This window comes from Folsomia candida, unplaced genomic scaffold (assembly GCF_002217175.1).
Source record: "Folsomia candida strain VU population unplaced genomic scaffold, ASM221717v1 Fcan01_Sc010, whole genome shotgun sequence".
Lineage (NCBI taxonomy): Eukaryota > Metazoa > Arthropoda > Collembola > Entomobryomorpha > Isotomidae > Folsomia > Folsomia candida.
The window spans coordinates 2849341-2870402 of record NW_019091202.1 but is presented as its reverse complement, the minus strand read 5'-3'; the positions used below and the strand labels follow the sequence as shown (position 1 = coordinate 2870402).

Here is a 21062-nt window from a genome sequence, read left to right as displayed (position 1 = left end):
ATATTGCAAAAATTTCTGCAAAAATTGTGGGTTCTTTGATCTGTGATATTTCGGGGAGAAAATGGAGTTGCTTAAAAATATTTGCATTCTAAGATAAACTATCTTGATATTTGGATTAATCATGAAATTCTGAGTATTTTTCTCTGACTTGCGACGATTAAGATAAAGTCACATTTTCAATTTAATTTCAATGCTAAACATGTAAGTTGGTCCAAACATCTCGAGTTGGCATGAAAATGTTTAGAATTTCATGCTGAATTCGAATATCAGGCTATAATTAAATCAAGAAGGGATATACATAGGTACTTATATTAAACGAAGTTGTTCAATTTTTCCCCAGGGTGACATATTAATTTAGCATAAACCACACACTTCGCAGAAATCTCATCAAATCACATAAAATTACTTGAAATGTAAGCCATATTCACATACCGAAAGTGTAAACAGTCTGCCAATGAAGCGTCAATAATGAGTATGTATGTATTTATGTACATCAGCGAAATGATGCATACATCATCTCGCCATAATGCCTAATAAGGATATGGTTTTAACTGCCGAATCGAAACAATAGCATACCAATTTCGATAAGCATGACGATATCGATTAAGCCTGTCAAACACTCGCAATCAAATCTGAACAGTGATTCACTTTGTAATACATACATTCCCTGCTTAGCAACCACTAAACGCTTATTATTGGTTTAACCAGTTTATTGTAAAAAAATATTGTAAATTTTGAACAAAAAAGGCAACAAAAATTCACCTGTATAATTTCAATATTTCTGGAAAGGTGCGTGAACACGACGGTAAATATAAATTTCAACTCGGCATAAATACAGAGATTTTTTTGCCAGGAATTTGGTAGTTTCTATATTCATAAAAATCTTCGGTATTAGCATGATTTCTGAATTTACTGGTAAATAAAAATTTCTCTTCTTAAATTCTTACAAGAAACTTGGCAATGCAGAAACTTTAAATTAGTTATATTTATCTTAGAAAAATAAATAAAAATGTAAAAATCAATAATCACTCAGACAAAAATTAAACGGTTTCCTTGATTTCAAATTTTATCCAATTCGATTCTAATTGAACTTAGTTAGTTTTTATCGTTGAAGATAGGATTGATGTCGGATTGCCCCAATTAAATAATGTTATTTTTAGTTACTTCCCATCGACTAACGAAATGTCGGAGGATCAAAGAGATGAAAATTGGGTGAAGATTGATGGGAAATGGGTTGAACTGGAGGATCCCATCGAGAATGGTGCCACGGAGTCAGATTCGAATGGCGGAGAACGAAGTCAGAAAGAAATAATGTTTAAAATTCGCAAGATTGGATTTTTGGTGATGCCGGTACCGCCCTCGGCGCAACGACCAACAACGATTGGTACTGAGGTGGAATCAAGTATACCTGAAGTGACGTCGTCACCAATTGTAACGGCAACACCTGCAACAACGATAACCTCATCGACGTCATCTGTGACGACGCCCACAACACCGACGGCTACGGTAACGATACAGACGACCACAATCAGCCCACCTGTGACCATGGCGGTCACACCTACGACCATGATAACCACACACACGACAATGATCACCACACCCACACCCACGACCATGACAACCCCATGCACGACCACGATAACCACCCCTGTGCCCATAGGTGTCACACCCATGACTAAGATAACCACACCTGTGACCATAGCGGTCACACCCACGACCAAGATAAGCACACCTGTGACCATAGCGGTCACGCCCATTACCAAGATAACCACACCTGTGACCATAGCGGTCCCGCCCACGACCAAAATAAGTACACCTGTGACCAAAGCAGTCACGCCCACGACCAAAATAAGCACACCTGTGACCATAGCGGTCACGCCCACGACCAAAATAAGCACACCTGTGACCAAAGCAGTCACACCTACGACCAAGCTAACCACACCTGTGACCATAGCGGTCACGCCCATTACCAAGATAACCACACCTGTGACCATAGCGGTCACGCCCACGACCAAAATAAGTACACCTGTGACCAAAGCAGTCACGCCCACGACCAAAATAAGCACACCTGTGACCAAAGCAGTCACACCCATGATCAAGATAATCACACCTGTGACCATAGCGGTCACATCGACGACCAAGATCGACGACCAAGCCATACCAAAATCAGTCAGCTCCTCCAGCTCGATATATTTAGGCAAGACAATTTTTTAATACATACATATGTACAAGCATACATATCTATAAACACTCTTAAAAATCCAGTATTAAAATAATACCACGCGGTATTCATACATGTATGTATATTACTCTACCAACTAGGTATTGATAAATAATACCGCGTAGTAATAACCGCGTATTAAAGTTTTACAATAGTGGCATCAAATTTTTACGGACCGGTATAATTTCAATAAATACCAAGCAGTAACAACTTTAATACAGATAAATTAATACCTCCCTGACCCTACCGGATTTCTAACAGTGTACTCGAAATGATAACCTTTTTGGGTATTATCATAAACAAGAACTATGTACCTAAGTTCACAAAATTTTGAAAAGATTCAAAAAATCGTAGAAAACTAACTTTATTATTTCTATTTAGATACCGTCACGATTCAGCCGCAGTGCAGAATTGTAGCTACGACTTCCAAAATGACCACGCGAGAAATTGTGGAGGAGGTGGGGCGTCAATATCTCGCTCGTAGAGCTCAGCAGATGGGAAAACGCCAATAAATCTAATTGCGGACATGTCGACAAACCTAAAATTACTTACATATTTAACCTTATAAATTTTTGGGCATTTAAAAAATTTCGAAGTTTCTGAACACACTTGGTGAATTTGTCTCAACAAGTGTACATATACATAAAAGTAACCGCATCTTTCCCATTAAAAATAGATGTGGTTTCATGGACTTTTTACTTCATACGCTAATTAATTTGCGTAGCCACCTGTTCAGTAAATGCTCAATTAAATCATATTTAACTTACAAAGGACATGCAAGCTCGTCATGTCTAAATATTCACAGCTTATCATTCGTTCATGGTCGAGACAAAAGCACAATAATCCTGATAACTTTGTGCATACAGTGAAGTTATCATCTGACCGTATTAAATCATCATCACATTCCAATCTGACCAGTACACAATTTCGTCCTTACGCCAGACATACTTACACATCACTCTCTAACCAGTCACACCTGAAAGGAATTTATTTTTCAGCAAAAGTAAGGCCTCATCTCATCCAAATAATTAATTACGATAGGTATTCATTTTATTCACGTGATTCAACAACTTTAATCGATTCGATTATTTGAAAGAATTGATTTCTTATGGGTTTTGATAGAATTTCATAAATTTTCAAGGTTTTTGAAGAGTTTTAAAAATTTGCTTTGGTTTATACCGGTTAAAAATGTCGTACATAGATATGAAAAGTCTGAGGTTTTATGTTTTGAAATCTGGTACATGAAATTATAGACAATTTTTTACGCAAATCTGTAAAAGTATCTTGTTACAGGTTGGATTTTACAGTAAAACATGTAAATATTAACAAAAATAAAAACATTCGGATATATGGAAAATTGCTAAATAATTAACTGTGCAATTTCCTTCGCAAAAAAATCGATCAAATTCAACATGCACTTCCCCAAATTTATGTAGATCTCTATTTTTCGTTTTATTGTAGCTATAGCACCCCCAATTACGAAAATGTCGGAAGGTGAAGAAATCCTGGAAGACCTTTTAGAGTGCGCCGTTTGCCTGGACATGTGCCAAATTCCGGTCCACCAGTGCAAAAACGGGCACAACATTTGTTCTCAACACCTCCCCAAACTCAAGGGCTTGTGTCCCACGTGCAAAGTGCGGTATGAATTTGGCGGCTCGAGAAACCTGCTTGCAGAGAAACTCATACTCAACTTGCTCAGAAAACGAGCAGAACGTGACAAAAAGGCGAAGGAGTTTGAAGGAAAACAGACATCAGCGAAGGAGCCCGAGAAGTAAGCGACTTCACTCTTTATAAAAAATAATAGTATAGATGAGGTACTTATTGCGACCGATTTGTCCGTCCCATTCTTTGTCTGTCCATCCCTTAAATTTTTTTTGTAAATCGGCGTACAATTTTCAAATGGAGCAAGTTAACCACTTGATGACGTGACCCATTTCAAAAGTGCTAAATCTAATAATCAAGCAATTCAATAATGTTGTACATACAATATCCAACATAAATTTTAGCACCATCTTTCACTACTTTATTACATCCGTTGATTCCCTTTTTCAGACAAATCGTAACGACAAGAAATTCGGAAGCGAAATTCTTTTCATTTACTCCTCCCATTATTACGGAAGTAGTGACGGAAAGTTTCTCGGCGGCTGAACAAGCCACAAACTACCCGAAGCTTACTTTGCGACGCGATTTTGAAACTAAACCATCCGCACAAATGGAAAATCCAAGACCATACACACGGATTGTGAAAAATCAAGAAGAACTAAACTCTGCCCGGGTACGAAAGTTGACTCCAATGTCACCTAGTGCGCATGCTCATAGTAAACCTCCAATTTTTGAAGCGATAACTGATGAAGACGACGGTGCGGTAGAAATTGTTCGTAACGACAGGGACGTAGAAAGTTATTATGATCACGGTGACAAATATGACGCCGAAAATGATGATGGTCTTGTCTGGGAGAAGATTAACGGCAAATGGGTTGCGAGGGAAGATCCAGCCAAAATTAAGAGATCACATGATGCCGAGCAAGCTCCTACAGCTAGTAAGCAAGAAATATTGTTTAAGATTCGCAAAATTGGGGTTCAAGCGATGCCATGGATGGAAATGTCGCAAATTGCGAAGTCATCGGCTAAGCGACCATCTTTAACAACGCAACCGTCATCAGAAAATAGTTCTACGAGTCCAGTTACATTGAGCGCGTCGACAGCGAGTTCCACCACTGCAACAACAAGGGAAATATCTACCACACCTTCGACCTTTAAACCCCTGGCCACTATTTCGACACCTTCGGCCTCCGTGTTTACACAATCGACTTCATCCTCGACACGATCGACAAACATTTCAACACAATCGACTTCATCCTCGACACCCGTTTTTACACAATCGACTTTATCCTCGACAGCCGTTTTTACACAATCGACTTCATCCTCGACACCCGTTTTTACACAATCGACTTCATCCTCGACACCCATTTTTACACAATCGACTTCATCCTCGACACCTTCGACCTCCACTTCTACACAATCGACTTCATCCTCGAAACCTTCGACCTCCACTTCTACTCAATCGACTTCATCCTCAACACCTTTGGCCGCAATTTTTACAAATTCGCCCTCCAAATCTCTGATCACCATTTCTACATCCTCTGCCTCCTTTTTTACCCCTTCTGCCCTTTCCTACACAGCTTCGTCCCCCATTTCTACACTTTCTACGTCGACAACTACACCTGTTGCCGCCGATTCCACAACTACTTTGCCCACAAGTAGTACAAGCTCCTCCTTCACGCCGTCAGTTTCGTCTTCTACTTTTGTATCGTCACAATTTCTCAACCTAAAACGTCCAAGCTTTACCATGACCGATTTCTCCACGGCTACAACATCCCCACAGATTTTGTCCCGCTCAGGTACATACATATTTCTTGCCTTTCGTGGTGTCAATATTTTATTAAATACTTAAAATTTCCATCACTACCACGCTTCTAAGGTAAATTGTATCCTAAAATCGTTCAAAAGTGGGTTGAGCCAAAACCTAATTTTAATGTATGTACACCCAATTTGATAACCTCGTAGGGTGTTTTGCACTACATAAAACTTGCATTTATCTCAAAACTCATAAAGCTGATCTCATTTTTGAGATTTACATACACTCTTAGAAAACTGGTATTAAATTATTACCGACCGGAGTACATATGTAACTCAACCGGCACTGGTATTAACGGGAATTATCGTTCAGTAATGTTGTGGTAATTAAAAATTTACCACTCAGGAACAATATACTACCACTCCGGTAGGAAATTATTACCAAGTAAATACCAATACCGAGTGTCTATGTGACTCTACTAGATATTTAAAAGCGTGTAAAGACCTTAAAAAGGGATAGGGTGAGATTTAAAATCTATGAAACGTAATCCAACAGGATTACAGGAAGGATAAAAAGAGGATAAGAAGTTTACCCTACCCTTTATTATTGAAAATGATAACTGTTATCAGATAACATAATATATGGACTAGGCCTTATCTAAACAATCATTTTTTAAAATTATAATTCTTGTATTTTGAAAATGTGTAACTCGAATATATTAATTCTTATAAAGATGCCGCAGCCGGGCCAAGTTCGTCAATTGCGGACAACGAAACTCCGCCCACTTCCAAGTTGACCACGCGCGAAATCGTGGCCGACGTTGGTCGGCAATTTCTCGAACGACGCGCCCAACAAGCTGGACTACTTTCTTCCAGAAATTTCCACTCAATGCTGGATCTTTCCACAAATACGGAACTGTCACCATTAAATTATTCTAATTCGGCAAATTTGAATATCCCCGCCATCTTGGGGGCAAGGTCGACGGAAAATCTATCCAACCCAGTGTTGCAACCAAGCCTAAGAAAAAACTTTGAAGTCACATCGACAAATCGAGAAATTTCCGAAAGTCTGCTAAGTTCTGCTAATACGCCAATTAAAAACAGCCCGCCAATTTCCGAAAGCTCGACAATTTCTGCCAGCCCGCCAATTTCGGTCGACCGGCCAATTAAAAACAGCCCGACAATCATCGAAAGCTCAGTAATTTCTGTCAGCCCGCCAATTTCGGTCGACCCGGCAATTTTTACCAGTCCGCCAATTTTTGCCAGCCCGCTAATCTCCCCCGACTCGCCCCCCGCTCCCCCTAAAAATCCACCCCCGCTTGACGATGACGAATTCTCGTACGACCTTCGAATCATAACACCTAAAAATATTGCCACCCCGCCAACTGCTCCCGACCAGCCACCCGCACCCCCAAAAAATCCACCCCCGCTGGACGACGACGAATACCTTGACGATCGTGTCCGTGTCATAACTACGAAAAATCCGCCATTATCCCAATTGGTCGAGGAACATCTCACCCTAATTTCATGGACTTGTTTGTATTGTACGCTCCATAATCCGGATTCCCTTGAGGTTTGCGAGGCTTGCGGTGCCTTTAGAGAATCTGAGAAAGAATCAGCCCCAAAAACCACGCGAAGATCGGGTGGGCCACCAATTCAGTGTGGTCTCTGCACCTACATCAACCAATCAGTTATGAAGGTCTGTGAAATGTGCGGATCTGACCTGTAAATAGATGCATAATTTTAAAAAATAATAATTTCATTCTTAATACACTCTTAAAAATAGTGTTACCATTTTGAAGAATAAATGCACTCCAAACCCTAAATGAAGTCAACTTAACTAGATCCAGAGGAACGTTAACTTGATAACAAGTAAAGTTTACTATGGATTTAGTATACATAGTTTAATTAATTTAGAATTCAGCGTGCATTTACTTTTCAAGAGGGTAACTTTTAAGAGTGTACGAACAACTGGAAATCATTGGGAATTTATTGTTTCTTCGTATCGTAGAATAATTCACGACGGTTACGAGATTTTATAAACGTTGTAAGATTTTATAATAAAGAATCGCGTTATACTAATCCGATTTTTACAAAGTTTGGTCACTATTTTTCTCTTCGTAAGCTATTTTATGATACGAAGAATACGCAGGTAATTGTGAACAATAAATATAAGTATGTATATTTATGAAATTGAAAAATTTATGAAAATAATGTATATTTACGAAAATTGTGTACATATGTATTTCACTTTTAAGTGAAATTTATGTAAAAATAAATCAATATGAATTTCAATATGATATGGGTATGAATTTCGTTATAAATGTGAACAAATCTGGACACATTTCTAGCTCATTAACATTTTCCTGCATTTCATGCACAATTTCGTCAAATTTTCAGTATACTGTTTCCATGGATATTGAAGAATCGAGGTAAAAATAGGTTAAACAGAATTCAATTGATAGATATTTACTAATAAAATTTTTTCTCATTAACTGAAAGGTAAATACACAGCTATGTATGTATGCACATAAATACGAAACATAGTCTGACCCATAAAAATTACTTAAGAACTTCACTTCAATTAATGTTTGATTTTTGTAGGGACCGTGCACCAAGAATTTTGTGAATCTGAAAGTAATTTATGATTTAGTTTGTGCATAGCAAAAATTATTTATGTGTTAGTGTCGCATACTCGTACAAAATTTTTCCTGCACGGTCCATAACCTTAACCTGGACCCAGTTCTGCTCATTCTTACATAAGTAAGTATGTAAGTATGTATATCCAGAAATACAGAAATACTCTCCATCCACGTAGGATTGCACTTTTACAGAAAATGAGAATTATGAGAAACTACGTCACTGTCAGTCTTAAATTCCTTCAAATAACACTGACAAGGAACTTTGAGACGGGCAATGCGTAGTTTCTCAGAATTCTAAATTTCTGTAAAACTTCAATCCTGGGTGGATGGAGAGTACCTACATATTTTTCTTGGTAATCACAGAAAAATGTTAAAAATATCGTGAAGGAGCATTCACAAAACATATCGTCAGTTTTTTTGGTAATACGTAACATCCTTAGTGCACAGCACTTTGCATATAGCAGACATATTCATTACTAATCACATCCTGGATAAGGATTAAGAATTTTGTGTTTCACCCAAATTATATAAGTAAGTCTTGTATAACCATATAAAAATGATGCTCTTATTTATCTCGAATCGTCACTGATCATCTGCGACGTACTTATCTGCATTAACTTACGTAATTACGTAATAACTTTTTCCGCGTTAATTTATATATTCTAAGAAATTTATAAAATAATCTAGCAATATGCTCAGCAATTAATTAAGCTGTCGAAAACAGGATTAATTACAATTTAAATCGTGAAATAAATAAGTTCAAAGTGAAATATAACGTAACAATTGACTAGACTATAATTAATCATATTAAGTAATAGGTAATAATTAATTTTTAATTGAAATTAAACATTTTGTGAAAACATAAATTCTGTAATCACATGAAATAATAATTGAGATTAATTGAAATTAATGAGTTTATGAAAACATATAAATTAATCCTCCCAAAGTAAAAATTGATGTTAATTGAGATTAAACATTTTGTGAAAATATTAATTAATCCTCTCAAATAATAATTTAGATTAATTCAGATTAATAATATTGTAGAAATTTCAATTTCTATGAAAATGCCCTTCTCCAAGTTTACTTTCCTCGTCGTTGTCGCCTTACTTGTCCCCTCTGGGAGGGCGGATTGGGACGACTTTCTCTGGTCGAATGATGACGAGGAAACTACCGAAGTTACCACGACCGAGGGACCAACACCGCCACCGGAATTTGACCAGGAAAATATTTGCGAACACGACGCCCTGACCATCATAATTTTAAAGTTTGTCCTCGAGACGCAAAAACAGATGAAGGACGGCGTCGTAGCACCCGGCCTTCCGTCCATGGAACCCTTTCAAATCCCCAAAATGGAAATGGATCTCGTCGGAACGAAACATAATTATAATGTGGCGGCAAATATCACGTGAGTAAATGTGCAAATTACTAAATTAGTATTTTTGAAGGATACAAAATGAGCCGCATGCATTCACAACATTTAGACACTTAAAAATCTGGTACTGATTTTTCGGTAGTAAAGTTGCTACCGCTTCGCAAATACCTATTATAATTATACAGTTTCATAAAAATTTTCTACCGGTATGCTAAAACTTTAATACCGAGCTGCATACATTGTACTACACATTCTTACTGATAAATATTTTAGTAGAGTCATAAATATTTGAATACTGCTTAGAATTATTTTAATACCGGATTTCTTAGAGTGTCGAAACAGAGAAATTACAGATAATTATGGTAACCAAATTTGGTAATATTTTTACAATTTCAGGGAAATCGTCATCACTGGTCTTTCCAATTTTGAAGTTCAAGATATCAAAACCGACGTAATCGGCATGTCGGCCAACCTGTCCGTCTATCTCGATAAACTAACCGTGTCAGGTGCGTGTCATTACAAGTTAAAACACTAAATTTACATATTAATTCTCATGAATTTCAACAAAATCCAAAATTTAGGAAAATACCACATAAAAGGCTTCGGTCGGATGGTAATTCCCATCCCGATTTACGGTAAAGGTCGCGTCGTCATCGAATCGCACAAAATCCAGACCCAGGTCCATATCGAAATTGGTTTTTCCGACGAAGGCGAATTGGTCCTTAAGGAATTCGACTTTGGTCTCGGCATGTCCCAAATTAACGTGAAATTTCAAGGCCTCACCGGATCCATGATTACTAAGCGCTGGAACGAAATAATTAACTCAATGGGACTTAAAATGTTTGCCAAAATGGAGCCCAAAATTCACGATAAGATTCGAGAACGCAGTATTCGCGGGATCAATAAGGCCCTCCTGGTAAGTTTCGGTTGCTCCAAGTGAATATCCCATTCTGGAAAATAATTTCACCCTTTCGAAAACGTTTTTCAAAACTCTGAATCCTAAATGGTGTTGATTTAATTCGTCCCGATGGGATTCTAAATTTTTCTACTTTTTGATTTTGCAGGAAATGAAATTCGATTGGCAAATGTGGCAAGACGTATTGGCCCAAGTTTTTTCGTGCTACTTTGAATAACAAATTTGTAATTGGTTATTATTCAAAATTTTGAACGCTAATATTTCCATGTTAATTATCAGGACTATTGGTTATTGTGACTCACACTGTTTGCCCTAATCTAATTTAGTGTAGCTACTTAATCTTACATACATACATTGTTAATTTTGTTAGGATCCAAAATTTTTAGATTTAGTAATGTTCCCGCAGGCGTAAAACCATCGTCAAATTTTAATTGTAGAAATACAAACTCACAAAGTGTATGTAGTTTGTTTCATAGTTCACGTGTTTCAGAACTTATTTAGTAGCTTTAGCTACTTTATGTGAAGCCTTTGTCCGTCTGTCTGTCGGTAAGCAGGATAATCAAGAACGGATCGAGATAATTAAAATCGGTTTCCGGCATTGTACACAGTATGCCCAAGCTAACTGTAAGTGAAATGAAACGCTGTAGCCCCAATAGTTTTTACGTTACAAATTTCTAGTTAATTTTAACTGAAAGGTAGTTAATTTCTAAGTAGAAATCAATTTTTAGTTTTCGAAATTTCCTCCTATTGCTTTAATGCAGCGTCGAAGACGCGGCCTCGAGTACTTGACTGAAGCACGCTCTGAATCCGTGGATAATTTGTTTTGTTCCGAGGTCAAAAATTTTTTCAAAGCCTTCACACTTCTAGGGCGTGATTTTTAATGTTAAGACCACTATGATATTTCTAAGCAGCTCAGTTCGTGGTTATTCGAATCGAATGATATTATGCATGGTGATGGGTGATATCACTACCAGTTCTGGTGGTAAGTTTGGGTTGAGTAAGTTAGGAATTACCGGGGATATGGAGGAATTGCTGAAAAGTAGGTGAACTAAAATGATAAGACCACCTTCGAATTTTAATTCTCACTCGTTCCTCCTTTTGTTCAGACGGTAAAACTAAACTAATACCACGATAGGAAGGTGAAATCATTCAGGTACTGCAACTTGGCGTCCAGGAAAAAACCGGAAGAGAGGTTTCAAGACGTTTTTCCCAATCAAAAACGGCAATTCATCATTATATCAAACAAGGGGCAAATTACTGGTCCAGTAATAAGCCTCAATTTAAGCACTCATTGAATAATTTGCATCGACACAGTCAGCAGTGAGCCCGGTTTCCGTTGGAATTTCATGAATTTCTTCGGATTTCAGGCTTGAGAGGCTTCACGATGGGTGTGGTCCTCGGAGGTTTTCAAAAATTTCTTCTTCAACTGTTCTTTGTCGATACGGTCCCCATGAACCTTATTATAGTCCGTTGGGCTAACTTTAAGTACACCTTCGACTTTTTCAACACATATCAAATTCACTATATTTCTTTGATTTTTTTTGTGAAAACCTATCGCCTCCCGCTTCTCTTCAATTTCTGATATATTTATCCAGATGTTCAAAAATTACAAGGTCCATAGTGAATCATAATGTAAATCGCATGGCGAATCTAATGCACTTATCAGATTTTAATTCTGCAGCGTAGTTTTTTAGCAATCAGCTAGTGACACTTGAGCCCTTACAACTAAGTATATCACGCAAAAATTAAGCACCTTTGTCAAGTGTTACACCCTTTTTAACACTTGGCGTAAATCAACCTGTCACGCTAATCCTTACCCCCACCACACTCAGCCGTGACATAATTTATTAAGGGGTGAAAACCCCTTTATGGAAATGTCTTGTCCGTCTGTCTGTCCGTCCGTATCCACGATAAGTTTAGAACGGATTTGAATTTCGGCATCCGGTTTTCGCCAACGTGTTTCTAATTTTTGGGGACGGGATGAGTTCGAAGATGGGCGTTGTAGGTCGTAAGGTCACGGCGCCACGATGATGATGCCAACGGTCAAAGGTGTCGAATTTTTCATTTCCACCATTTTAGACGTATTTTTGGATGGGGATTTCAGAAATCGCCATCATTTCGACGTGCGATGACTCCATGACCGTGTGGGAGGAGGCGAATGTTGAAAAAATGACTTTTGTCATGTGGGGTGTCTATTGAAAGGTATTGTCGTGTACGTTTGAACTACGCGGGTGGGGGTGTCAAAACGGGGCAAAATGAGACGTGGGGTAATGTGAGACAATGACAGGAAAGTGCTGAAAGACGTTGTGGGCGTGCCACAAAGACATTTCCGTGTGTTTTCACCCCTTTGCTACATTTCGTTTGCAACGTTTATTATCATCCCCTTTTCAAAGGTACATAAATTTATTTTAGAAAGTGCACCTTTTATGGTTTACATTCTTCCGGTTCGACAAGAGACACTGTATTTACGTTCTAATATTAAAAATGGGTATTGTACACTCTTAGGCAACTGGTATTGAATCGTTATGAATCATTACCGGACGGAGTACATACATATATATGACTCTACCAGCGTCGGTAATATCGATCGTTACGGCGCAGTAATGTGGTGGTAATGAAATCTTTACCACTCAGAATCAAACTATGACCAACCCGGTAGAAAATTATTACCACATCAATAAGTACCAGTACGGAGTACATATGTATGTGACTCTACCGGATGCTTTACAGTTTATCCCTAGATTAACCCAGGTCACAGACTTGGAGACTTTTTAGGTTGAGCGTACGTATAAAAACATGTCGGCACTGGAACGTCTATATATTACGTCATCATTTTAATGGGTGGGCGGTTTATCTCTTCCTATCGTTCACATCCTACATATTATTATTTCCTATCCCTTAATTTACGCGTTGGGTGGATTAGTTCTAAAATCGATAATTTTTGATGACGTAATATATGGATGACCCCTTTGTAACTGACGCTACCCTTTTGACAGTATTTATACAAGTGAACCCTGAAGTCCATATTAAGTAAACTAAATAAATATGTATGTATGAACATATACTAAATCCAGAGTTGACTTGATAAACTTGCCTTTTTCGAGTTTACTTAATATGGAATTCAGAATGAATGCACTTTTCAAAAGGGTGGAATTCTTCTTAAGCGTATGTATCCCTTTTTGACAGAATTCCCAAAGGGTTTTGGCCTTTCTCTTATGATGAACGTGGTCAGAAATTGTGTATCCAAGTTAAATACACAATTAAAGAAAGGAGATAAACACGGAAATTGATTGAAGTGAATCCATTTTCACGTAAGATATATGTATATTTAAATATTTACATACACTCTTAGAAATAGTGTTACGATTACTACAATTTTGTAATTAACTTTACTTAATTAATTTTTGTAGTTTACATTTTTAAATGTAAACTACATATGTACATGACTCAAACGGCTGTGGTTGTGAATTTGTCACCAACTGGTTATAAATTTATTAGCTCTGGTGACAATTTAATAACAAGTCATGCAAGGTTTATAATTAGTCGGTGACAAATTTTGAGTCACATACATAAGTTTACTCTTTGGTTATAATCGTAACCCTAGATTCTTCTACATAAGAGTGTAGAATTAATAACTAATCGCAATTATGTACAAAAAATATTTGTATGCAAATAAGTAGATCTTTTTAGATATATTTATGTAAATATATTCTACTTAACTTTAACCAGGTTGCCTCGACATCCTACATACGGAATCATGTCTGACCACCCCCACCAACCCGCCCCGGTTTCGCCAGCCTTATCAAATGCAGTGGTGAGCAATTCTTAAAAAAATATCTCAAATTCTTACACACTTAAAAATATTTGAAACTTATATGCACTCCAAATTAAGTAAATTGTGTATTAAAAATTAGGGGATCCAGAATCGGAAAATTTTGAAAAACCGGTTTTCGATTTTTCCTGTTTTTGAAATTTTCGTAAAACCGGTTTTCGGTTTTCTCCAAAACCGGTTTTAAACCGGTTTTCTACTCAATTTTAAAAATGTGTTAAATATAATGTGATAAAATTGAAAGTTGAACAAACTTTGGGCATTAATTTGGAGAAAAATATTTCAAAACAATTGATTTTTGCATGAAAAACGAGAAATCGCTAATATTTTGTAGTTCTAAAACAATTTTTATCAAAAATCGAAAACCGGTTTTCGAGTGTGATAAAACCGGTTTCTTGCAAAACCGTATTGTTGGAAAATTATAAAACCGGTTTTCGGGGAAATCGAAAACCGGTTTTCAACCGGTTTTACCAAATCGAAAAAACCGGTTTTGGATGCCCTATTCAAAATCCAGAGTAAAGTACGCTAATTGTGTAATGTTATTTTGATGAAGAGTAAAGTTTGCTATGGGTTTAGAACATATAATTGAGTTAATATATTATCCAGTGTGAATTTGTAAATTAAATAATTATAGTTAATTAATGAATTAGTATACTAATTCATTAATTTATCTCATGCAATTTCAAAAATGGTTAGAATACCTTTAATAGTGTTATCATCTTATTTTAAAATATGTATATTTTCCACCCTAAAAAATTTCCAGATTTTACAAGAAATCTTCCTCTTCCGCGGTATCTCCGTTAAACGACTCCGCCTCGTTTCCCGCCTTTGGAACGAAGTCGTCTTATCCCTCCCCAAAGCCCGACTTCGTCTTCGCCTCAACCACGGGAGGAAAGGGGCGTGCTGCAACCCCGCCAAATTTCTCGACACGATCTTTCCCACCCTCTCGTCACCCAAGTTGGCGCGCTGGATATGCATCCGGAAAGGATGTAGCGACCATTGTCGCGCCTCCGCGGGGGAATTATTGGCGCCACTTTGCGCCCGATATTCCGACACGATTCGAGGGATCTGGATCTCCTTCAAGGTCTCCATCCTTCCCGCCGTGGCCCTCATTTTAGCCGCGGGTTGCCCCAACCTGAAAGAATTAAGCGTATCCTGCCCCCCACGAGGAAGCGAGGAGGACGCCACCCAGGAAATGTGGGAGTTCAACTTACCCCAAAAGTTCAAACTGACCTACATCTCCCTCCAAGTGGACGACGCGCCAAATCCCTTTATCCAAAAAGTGCTCGATTCCGCGCCAAATTTAAAAACGCTCATCCTTTACGCCAACGTGTACCCGGATTTGGGCGTGAATACGAAACTCGTAAATCTCTGTTACTACGGCGGCGGGTTGGATGAGGCTGATGCGCAGGCGCCCTTCAACGCCGCCGAGATGACGCGGCTTATCTCGCAGGTCGGGAATTCCTTAAAATTGCTCAAAATCGGGGTGAACACGAATTTCGGAAAATATTCGCCCACCCCGCAAAATTTCTCGCTGCCGGAAACCATGCCAAAATTGGCGCTATATTGCAACGGGTCAGTCGACATTTTCAAAAGTCGGGATGAATTAGGCGGATTGCGGGAAGCTGTGAGGTATAAAAACTTATATAAAATTGAGTTGGGCTCCAGCGCCGTGACGGAGAAAGGATTGTTGGATAAGTTTCTGGAAAAATGGATCAATTCCGAAGTTCCCCTGGTTTTTCCGGGGGTAAAAAGACTACTATTTCATGGCCTCTCGGACTTTAGTGTGTTAGAAAAGCTGAGAAAAGTTTGTCCCGCCGTTACCGACCTGTTTTTAGTGACTCATGCAAAATGTGGAGAAAATGGGGGAGACGACGAAGGCCACGGAGTATTTGGTAATCAGCTCAAGGGTCTCGTCTCAATGGGGGGGTTATCTGCTATAAAGCTCTTTTTGACCATGCCCCTCAAACTTTCCGACGCGGTGAAAGGGTTTTCCGATAATGAGGAGTTGTTTAAAGGTAAGGAAGGGAGCGTCAATATATTACGTCATAGAAAAACACCTATCTTTAGATCGCAAACCCACCCCCTCCTTATCTTAATCATGTTAAGCTTCAGACGAGCAAGATAAGCGATCCAATACCACCCAGGTCCCTTTTTGATAACGTAATATTTGCACGCTCCTCCACATGTTTTATTAGCATCCCCAGCAGATTTATCATCTCCGATTTTAGAAAGCTAAGCAGGGTAAGGGAAACCCTCACCCGGGGATTTTACCTAGGGTTTGTGGCTAATCGGGGTATGTATTCGGGGTTTTTGGGGTAAACTGAGGATGAGTCTCATGTATTCAGTTGTGAAAAAACAGGGTTTTCAATGATTTTCACAACAGGGCTGCTTATTAACTTTATTTAAATAACTAATTAACTTCTAAAATTTGTAGAATGTCCGGTTAATATATTTTAATAAATTTGAAAACCCCTGTGGGTATTTCTGATACATATTTGCTACCCCAAACCCGCAAAACCCCAATACCTCAAAAACCCGGGGTAGCATACCCCGAAAAATCGGAGAGCATATGTAGGTCTGAATTCCATATTCCTTCTTATATTTGCATTCTAATTTTTTTAACAAATTGAAATTTTACTACATTCGTAAAAAACTTTTAATTTTGCCCAGGTGGCCAACTTAAACTCTTTGAGCTTTACTCTACCTGTCACCCAACCTATGTTATCGATGACTTATGGATATCCGGAAAATTGAAGAAGTTTGGCGTCAAAAATTGTATTGTCATGTTTGAGAATGTCCTTAGATCCATGCGAACCCTCGAAATGTCGGGAATATTGGTAACTAATTAAGAATATTTCCGAATTGATTATGTAAATAAGCTCATTCTAAGAAACCCGGTAACTAAGTTATTACCATCTACAAATGTGACTCTACCACATGGTAATTAATTTATTATTGAGTGGTACCATTTTGTTACTAAACCGGTAATAACGTCGGTCGCGAAATTTAAAAATATTACCATTTGGAAATTAATTTTCTACCATTCAATAATAAACAAATTACCATGTGGTAGAGTCACACACAGGGTGGTTTAAATGTCAGGTTACAATGGAAAATTTTTCAATGGGAAAAATTCGCAAATCTCCATTAGTTACCGAAAATTTCCCTCTGAAATTCAATATTTTAGGAATTTTGTCATCATTGTTCCATAAATTTTGATATAAATTAATAAAATCTAAATCCCCAATCCGTAACTAATGGAAATTTACGAATTTTCCAATTAAAAAATTGTCCATTGTAACCCGATATTTAAACCACCCTGCACATACTCCGCCTGGTAGTAATTTAGCTACCGGGTTTGTTAGAGTGTACATACATACATACACCGATGAATGACATTTTTCCAGCTGCACTGTGACACCGCCCTTCGTATCGTAAACTTGATCCAGCATGAAAACTTACCCGTTCAATTAACTGGACATAGGATGGGGCCAAGAGCATGTTAACTGGCGGACATGCATACACATATTTACTTTCTGGTTACAATCGTATGTAGCTCCATGTTCGGATAAAAAAATTATTGGAAATGTGCGAAACAGCAAAAAAGGTAAAGATGTTACGAAATTGGTAATAATCTTAATCTTAAGGGTAAATAATCTTAGTTTCAAATCAATTGGCTTAATTCAACTTGCAAATGTGGCAAGACGTATTGGCTCAAGTTTTCTCGTGCTACTCTGAATAAAAAAAATTATAATTGGTTATTATTCAACACTTTTAACCAGAATATTTACATTTTTGTTATCAAAGCTAATTAGTCGTGAGGAAATGCAATTTTTGACCCAATTTAATTTTTTCTAGTTAATCGTAAGTTGACAATCATCATGTAAATTTTGTTCAACACAATTTTGTTTTAATTATTATTTGCAACCAATTTTAATTTCAAAAATACAAACTTACAAAGCTTATTCCAATTGTTTCATAGTGTGTGTTAATAAAATTATTTATTTCCTTACACAAATTTCGACTTGATACATAGATTACATAAAGAAGACATAAAATAGAATGAGAAGCAGGGCAAGGAAAACCCCGGGGTTTTGCTATTGAAAACCCATAACCCAGGGTTTTACCTGGGTTTTGCGGGTAGTCGGGGTAGTCGGGGTTTTGGGGGCAAACTGAGTCAGTGTATTAAGTTCAGAAATTAATGAAAAAATCAATTTTTCAGTAAGTTCGCAACAAAACTGCTAATTAATTATATTTTAATAAGTAATTAATTTGTTTCATTGCTAGTAATGCCCTGTTATCATATTTTGTAAAATTTGAAAACCCCGACTACCCCGACTACCCGTGGGTATTGCTCAAATGTGGTGCTACCCCAAAATGTGGTGCTACCCCAACTACCCCTGTGCTACCCCAAAACCCACCAAAACCCGCAATACCCCAATACCGCCAAAACCCGGGGTAGCATACCCTGATGAGAAGGTTAAAAATTGATCTGAAGGTTATTGATTTATTATGTATACATATTTACATATGTACATAGCTTAAGACATGGGGGTTTCGAAAATAATTCATGTTTCGAGTCCTTAACCACAAGCATGACGAAATATTTACAAATCTATTTCCACCGGAGCGGCTCGATTGGTCCGTTTAATGGCAATTGGGGCTTAATTTTGCAAATTTGCACACGCTTAAATACGTATGTAATGACTACTAAAAATCTTTTATTATGCCACTCCAATGAGGAGGCGATATAATTTATGGACATTTACTTTATTTTAAAAAGTTGCCTTTGTAGTAAATTTACATGCATTCCTGAGGGTCAATGTATACTTGTACTAGAAACTTCATATGTCTATCTATTTATCATAGAACTCTATCGCACTATTTACGTTATCTCCTTCATCTAGTTACACGAATACACATCGTCCAAATTTAGAATATACACGTAAATATGTACTTATTTATGTCAATGTATGTACGTATGCAACTTCTGTTATGTGCCCAAGTTATTAAAAAATATTATAAGACAAGTATAAAAAAGAGAAACGCTGAGGAGGCCGCTCTGCATTTTGTTATCTAACATGCCAAAGTGTGTAACAATAAAAGTGACAATAAACGTTTTTTGACTACGGAAATACTGACCTTCAGTCACATACGTAGATATTAATTACTCAGCCAGTAATGATACCAGAAAATTGAATACCAGTTTTCTTTTATTATTTTTATAATATTGTATTAGGGCGTACATATTATAATGCAATATCATTTCTCAATCATAACTGCACTCACAGTATTATCCAACATTGCCGAAAAATACTCCGTCCTAGCCAATTTATTACACTTGAATAATCGATTTCCCATTAATTGCCCATACAGACAAAATGCTTGTATCGCGGATACTCTTCGTCTCACATATTTGATCTCCTTACTTCTATATATAATCAATTTACACTTTACCAAAATCCTTTTCGACTTCTCATTTACCTCCAAAATATTCGACAACATCACAAGAATCGTAACTGGGATGAGAAATCCCACAAATGGGAAGACTAAATACAGCGGCATAGGAATTTCGTGCCTCAAACGAATCCAGATGTAGTTACATACGACAGTGATAATGAAACCGCACGTCAAACCGAACCATACTAGGGTTCCAGCTGATGATGATAACATTGATAAACACACACTCAGGGTATCATAATCCCGCAAATATTGTTCTACCCTCACGCTGCTTACTCGAGACACCGTTTCGTCCAGATAGTCGACACAGTTAATTGCCAAATTACCCTGGATGCCATACATCAATAGGACAAAGCATAAACTGCGACTGCACTGGATTAAAGGAATGATATATAAGGGGCGAATAATGTAACGGTGTAGTTGGAAAAGGACAGGATTATGTGGCAAGATGTGTTTGATGACTAAAAATATGGGATCCAATTTCATATCGAAGGCAATGTAGAAACCGACAAAGAACCAGGGACATGTCGCGAAGCTGAAGAACAAACAGTTTAGATATATTCCGACACGATCTAATTTTCTGAGTTGTTGTGGTCGGGAGTGAACACCTTTAATAAGAAGGATAAATTAGGTATTTTAGTTGTCTAAGGTGGGAACGTACCGAGGTGTCAAACAAGTTACGGGTTGACATCTATACGATCAAATCGGATTATCTCCGATGATGACTTTACCTGATTATTATTACACGTCACACTTAATCAATGCCCAATGGCTAACTGCATGGAAATACCGATCACTAGCTCGGTGCTGCTCAATCACTACGTATGTAGAAGCACATCACCACTATTGTCTGAATTGGGTCTAATTATTGAATACCAACCATAGTATTGCAAAACCCCACGATTAATGGAGCTGACTAGTCGAATCACCATAGCCATATTGTACTTTTGAACATTTTGGGATAAGTATCAACCCCTTAACTGCTTTGACACCTTGGCATTTTCTCTTGTAAAAAAAAACTTCAAACTTAAAACTCCAGTCATTAACTTACGTGATTGGATCCGATCGTCCAGTCGGATTACATAATTACTGTAAACCTTCATCTGACCAGAATACGTTACAAACAATAATTCCGTCACAATTGTTAAAGTAACGAACAAAAAACCCAATATGTTTACAAGTATTTCGACAAACGTCAGCTTCCCTACGCCCAAGTAGTTCGCGGCTAATAGGGTTAAGCACACGATAGGTGCAGATCCTAA

The 21062-nt window shown here is 37.6% G+C and overlaps 4 protein-coding genes across 4 annotated transcripts; all 4 read left to right on the top strand.

Moving 5' to 3' along the window:
• Positions 1-675: 675 nt before the first annotated feature.
• LOC110854803 (mucin-2) lies at positions 676-2214 on the top strand. The gene is made up of 2 exons (XM_035855442.1): positions 676-805; positions 1161-2214. The coding sequence occupies exon 2, from the start codon at positions 1183-1185 to the stop codon at positions 2212-2214; it is 1032 nt and encodes a 343-aa protein (XP_035711335.1). The 5' UTR covers positions 676-805; positions 1161-1182.
• A 387-nt stretch (positions 2215-2601) lies between these two features.
• Positions 2602-7413, top strand: LOC110854802 (mucin-17). The gene is made up of 4 exons (XM_022103248.2): positions 2602-3224; positions 3683-3992; positions 4274-5622; positions 6313-7413. The coding sequence occupies exons 2-4, from the start codon at positions 3706-3708 to the stop codon at positions 7305-7307; spliced, it is 2631 nt and encodes an 876-aa protein (XP_021958940.1). The 5' UTR covers positions 2602-3224; positions 3683-3705; the 3' UTR covers positions 7308-7413.
• A 1358-nt stretch (positions 7414-8771) lies between these two features.
• Positions 8772-10967, top strand: LOC110854556. Its single transcript, XM_022102999.2, has 5 exons — positions 8772-9038; positions 9265-9625; positions 9989-10098; positions 10174-10508; positions 10657-10967. Exons 2-5 carry the CDS (start codon positions 9279-9281, stop codon positions 10723-10725), a joined length of 861 nt encoding a protein of 286 aa, XP_021958691.1. The 5' UTR covers positions 8772-9038; positions 9265-9278; the 3' UTR covers positions 10726-10967.
• A 129-nt stretch (positions 10968-11096) lies between these two features.
• On the top strand, positions 11097-18416 carry LOC118436747. The gene is made up of 5 exons (XM_035855333.1): positions 11097-13819; positions 14238-14322; positions 15101-16355; positions 17011-17177; positions 17748-18416. The coding sequence occupies exons 2-5, from the start codon at positions 14266-14268 to the stop codon at positions 17844-17846; spliced, it is 1578 nt and encodes a 525-aa protein (XP_035711226.1). The 5' UTR covers positions 11097-13819; positions 14238-14265; the 3' UTR covers positions 17847-18416.
• The last annotated feature ends 2646 nt before the right edge of the window (positions 18417-21062 follow it).

Excerpts from the sequence above, each read along its gene's own strand:
- LOC110854803 (XM_035855442.1), top strand. The coding sequence starts at position 1,183 with ATGTCGGAGGATCAAAGAGATGAAAATTGGGTGAAGATTGATGGGAAA.
- LOC110854802 (XM_022103248.2), top strand. The coding sequence starts at position 3,706 with ATGTCGGAAGGTGAAGAAATCCTGGAAGACCTTTTAGAGTGCGCCGTT. Across the intron at positions 3,993-4,273 it reads TCAGCGAAGGAGCCCGAGAA|ACAAATCGTAACGACAAGAA; the intron begins GTAAGCGACTTC and ends TCCCTTTTTCAG. Across the intron at positions 5,623-6,312 it reads ACAGATTTTGTCCCGCTCAG|ATGCCGCAGCCGGGCCAAGT; the intron begins GTACATACATAT and ends ATTCTTATAAAG.
- LOC110854556 (XM_022102999.2), top strand. The coding sequence starts at position 9,279 with ATGAAAATGCCCTTCTCCAAGTTTACTTTCCTCGTCGTTGTCGCCTTA. Across the intron at positions 10,099-10,173 it reads CGATAAACTAACCGTGTCAG|GAAAATACCACATAAAAGGC; the intron begins GTGCGTGTCATT and ends TCCAAAATTTAG. Across the intron at positions 10,509-10,656 it reads GGATCAATAAGGCCCTCCTG|GAAATGAAATTCGATTGGCA; the intron begins GTAAGTTTCGGT and ends TTGATTTTGCAG.
- LOC118436747 (XM_035855333.1), top strand. The coding sequence starts at position 14,266 with ATGTCTGACCACCCCCACCAACCCGCCCCGGTTTCGCCAGCCTTATCA. Across the intron at positions 14,323-15,100 it reads CAGCCTTATCAAATGCAGTG|ATTTTACAAGAAATCTTCCT; the intron begins GTGAGCAATTCT and ends AAAAATTTCCAG. Across the intron at positions 17,178-17,747 it reads TCGAAATGTCGGGAATATTG|CTGCACTGTGACACCGCCCT; the intron begins GTAACTAATTAA and ends ACATTTTTCCAG.